The sequence below is a fragment of the Helicoverpa zea genome, chromosome 6 (genome assembly GCF_022581195.2).
Source record: "Helicoverpa zea isolate HzStark_Cry1AcR chromosome 6, ilHelZeax1.1, whole genome shotgun sequence".
In the NCBI taxonomy this organism is placed as follows: domain Eukaryota; kingdom Metazoa; phylum Arthropoda; class Insecta; order Lepidoptera; family Noctuidae; genus Helicoverpa; species Helicoverpa zea.
In genome coordinates this window covers 8,545,752-8,549,578 of record NC_061457.1, presented here as the reverse complement: position 1 = coordinate 8,549,578, position 3,827 = coordinate 8,545,752, and the positions used below count along the sequence as shown (strand labels likewise).

The 3,827-nt window shown below is 34.5% G+C and overlaps 1 protein-coding gene across 1 annotated transcript; it reads left to right on the top strand.

The window, feature by feature from the left end:
* The first annotated feature begins 499 nt into the window (after nucleotides 1–499).
* Nucleotides 500–3,545, top strand: LOC124631459. The gene is made up of 2 exons (XM_047165857.1): nucleotides 500–2,097; nucleotides 3,483–3,545. Exons 1-2 carry the CDS (start codon nucleotides 1,007–1,009, stop codon nucleotides 3,514–3,516), a joined length of 1,125 nt encoding a protein of 374 aa, XP_047021813.1. The 5' UTR covers nucleotides 500–1,006; the 3' UTR covers nucleotides 3,517–3,545.
* The last annotated feature ends 282 nt before the right edge of the window (nucleotides 3,546–3,827 follow it).

Below are 3,827 nucleotides of genomic sequence, written 5' to 3'. Positions count from 1 at the left end.
CCTTATCGTTCAAACGGGGTCTAAAGTACTCAAACCAAGATATCTAGCCGCTTTAATTGCACACATGTACGTCCGAGCCAGTGTCGGCTTAATTAAAGGAAGTTCGTACGAGTTCTAGTCCGTGCGAGTTCGAGTTCGTTATTATAACGAAGTGTTTGCGCTAGTTTGCATGACTATGGAAATTATGGACTGCACGCAACGAACGCCTTTTCTTGCCGCTCGCGTTTGCAGGGTTAAACTTGTGACGTATAGATAGGTGTGTTGCCAACATTAAATATTTTATGAGAATCCTCTAATTTGCGTACGGGGTTTCGGAGATGTTCTCATAAACATAATTGTATGTATTACGGGTTGCTATAATTATACGTTATTACTAACTGGTAGGTAATTAAACATGGTGTATAGCGCACGGTACAAGCCATTACTGCACAGGTTTGATTACACCATAAACAAGCTATTAAATACAAAACGTTACCAATATTTATTTATTGCTATTTGGAGATAGTCTAGCAGTCAATAAACAAAATATAATAGATTGTGTTGAATTAATGATAAAATTAAATAATACAACAAATTGCAAGTTTATCATCTGTGCCTTACCATATTCTAAAAATTTTACTATAGAACAAAATCAGTACATATTTAATTTAAATCTATTAATGTACAATATAACCAGGCAATACAATAATAGAATAATGTACTTTGATACAAATAAATTTATAAATAATTTTGTAGTGACAAATGATACAATGTATCTTAGTTTTTATTATAAACGACAAATTGCTATATTGATAGCAAATAATATACAAATTGACCCGGGTTCTACTACGGTAACCTCTTCTTTTAATAATATTAGTAGTTCTACTAATACAACTATTGATACACCTGATAGTTTAAACTACATGGTGCGACAAAGGGTGGGCCACATCAACTGAATGTTGTACATCAAAACATTCAGGGCCTTTCCGGCAAATATTTAGAATTAAGTCTATTCATTGAACATTATATGGTACAAGTTATGTGCATAACTGAGCACTGGCACAGAAATAGTGAAATAATATTCCTTAATAACAGTAATTATACAGTACAAAGTTCATTCGTTAGAAAGGAAGCCATCCATGGTGGCTCTCTTATAATTGTAACTAATAATTTAAAATGTAAGGAACGTTCAGATATAGTAAAATTATCAGTCGAGCGCAATGTAGAATTATCATGTGTTGAACTGGAACAGTTTGTTATAATTTGTGTATACAGGCCTCCTTCAGGTGATTTTAACACTTTTGAATCAGTAATGGAAAATTCTCTCTCTAAACTTAATTCCACTAGTAAATCACTTTTAGTTTGCGGTGACTTCAATGTTAATATTTTAGAATCATCTTCTTTAACTACAAGGTTGCTAAACTTATTTAAATCATTTAACTTAGTAAATTTATTTCTAGAACCAACTCGAATTACGGCAACCTCGTCAACCTGTTTAGATAATATATTTACTAATTGTAGCGCCACAGAGACTCTGATTACCAATGGCCTAACTTCCGATCATTGTGGTCAACTGGCGCGGTTTCCTGATAAAAAGAATAAAATCAAGCGGGAAATAACATGTCGGCCCTTAACAACCAGTCGTTTTAATAGTTTTAAAAATAATATTAACGCGAAACTAGACAGTGAAATATTAAATAAAAACAATCCCCATTTAATGTACGGAGCACTATTTGATATAATAAAATACGAATTTAATTCTAGTTTTAAAACCAAAACGCTCGTACTAAAAGAAACGGCTAACTTCAATGAGTGGGCTACCCCCGGCATTTACAAGAGTAGAGCTAAGCTGTATGAGTTGTATGAAATGAAAAATTATAATTTTGATGAAAATTTTATTAGATTTGTTAGGAATTATTCTAAATTGTTTAAAAAAGTTTGTCATGCGGCAAAATCAATGTATTTCAGTAATAAAATTAAGAATAGTAAGAGTATAATAAAAGCGACGTGGAATATTATAAATAGCGAGACCGGGAAAATCAAACAGCGTGATAATCAGTATAAAATCATTAATGAGAATCAAGTTTATGAGAAAGATTCTGATGTAGCTCGCGAATTTAACACATTCTTCTCTAATATTCCAATCAAGACCACTAGCGGCTTAGACTCCTCTGCCACCAACGCCGAAAAACTTTTACGTAGTAGTGTTAGTCAATGTGAAGCCACATTTACCTTTAGTTATATTTCACCTTATGACATAGTAAGAACCTTCAAGTCATTAAATTCAAAAAAGACAGGTGATTTATGGGGTATCTCTGTTAAAGTCCTAAACTGTATTATTGACGATATTGCGCCCTATTTAGCTCGTATATTTAATGAGTGCATTGACTCAGGTACCTTTCCTGAACTTATGAAATACAGTAAAGTTATACCTCTCTTTAAATCCGGGAGCAAGAACGATCTAGGTAACTTTAGACCGATCTCAATTCTGCCCGCGTTGAGCAAAATTTTTGAAAAGCTAATTTTAAATCAACTCCTCCGGCATTTTAATTCATACAATATTTTACATGCGGAACAATACGGTTTTACAAAGGGTCGCTCCACAACGGATGCCGGAGTTGCTCTACTGAAACATATATTCAGTGCGTGGGAGAAGTCACAGAATGCTATCGGGGTGTTCTGTGATCTTTCCAAGGCGTTCGACTGCGTCCAACATGAAACGCTTACCCAGAAGCTAAAGTACTATGGTATTAGAGACAGCGCACTTAGTGTTATTAGCTCATATTTAAGCGGTAGAATGCAATGTGTTGACGTTAATGGTGTCAAATCTTCCAATCTACCCGTTCGTTTGGGCGTACCGCAAGGGTCGATTTTAGGTCCATTTTTGTTTCTTGTATACATTAATGACTTGCCATATTATTTAAAATCATTGTGTGATGTAGTATTGTTTGCTGATGACACGTCTCTAATTTTTAAAGTTGATAGGAATAGAGTAGATTTTGATGACGTGAATTCTTGTCTTTCACTAGTAACGCAATGGTTTACAGCCAATAATTTAGTTTTGAATACGAAGAAAACAAAATGTATTAAATTTGCTTTGCCCAATGTAAAAAATCTCGGTCCCGGTGTAATTTTGAACAATGAGGAACTTGAAACGGTACATGCTACGACTTTTCTAGGGATAACAGTAGACTCCAAAATTCAATGGGGTGAGCATATAACTGGCATCACGGGTAAATTAAGCTCTGCTGCGTACGCTGTCAGGAAAGTAAGAGCTCTCACCGATGTAGCCACGGCGCGTTTAGTGTACTTTAGCTATTTTCACTGCATCATGTCCTACGGAATTCTTATGTGGGGCAATGCTGCCGATATCGAGAATGTTTTCGTACTACAGAAGCGCGCTGTTCGTGCTATATACAAACTTGGTGCTAGAGTCTCCCTTAGGGAAAGGTTTAAGGATATTGGTATTCTGACTGTGGCGTCTCAATACATTTATGCCAATATAATATACGTAAGGCAAAACCTAGATTCATATAGTAAAAACAGCGACGTACATCATTTTAATACTAGAAATAAACACAAGTTAACCGCACCTAATTATCGTTTACATAAGGTACACGGTTCATTTGTGGGGCTTTGTGTACGCATTTATAACAGAATTCCGGTTCATCTGTTGGAATTAACGGACAGTTCTTTTAAAAATAAAATTAAAGAAATTCTTGTTAAAAAGGCATATTATAATGTTAATGATTATTTCACAGATAAACGCAGATGGCAGCTCTGAAGTGGAACAAAAGTGCTTTATTTTATTTTGTATTATTCGGTGTTTTAAATTAATAATAAATAAA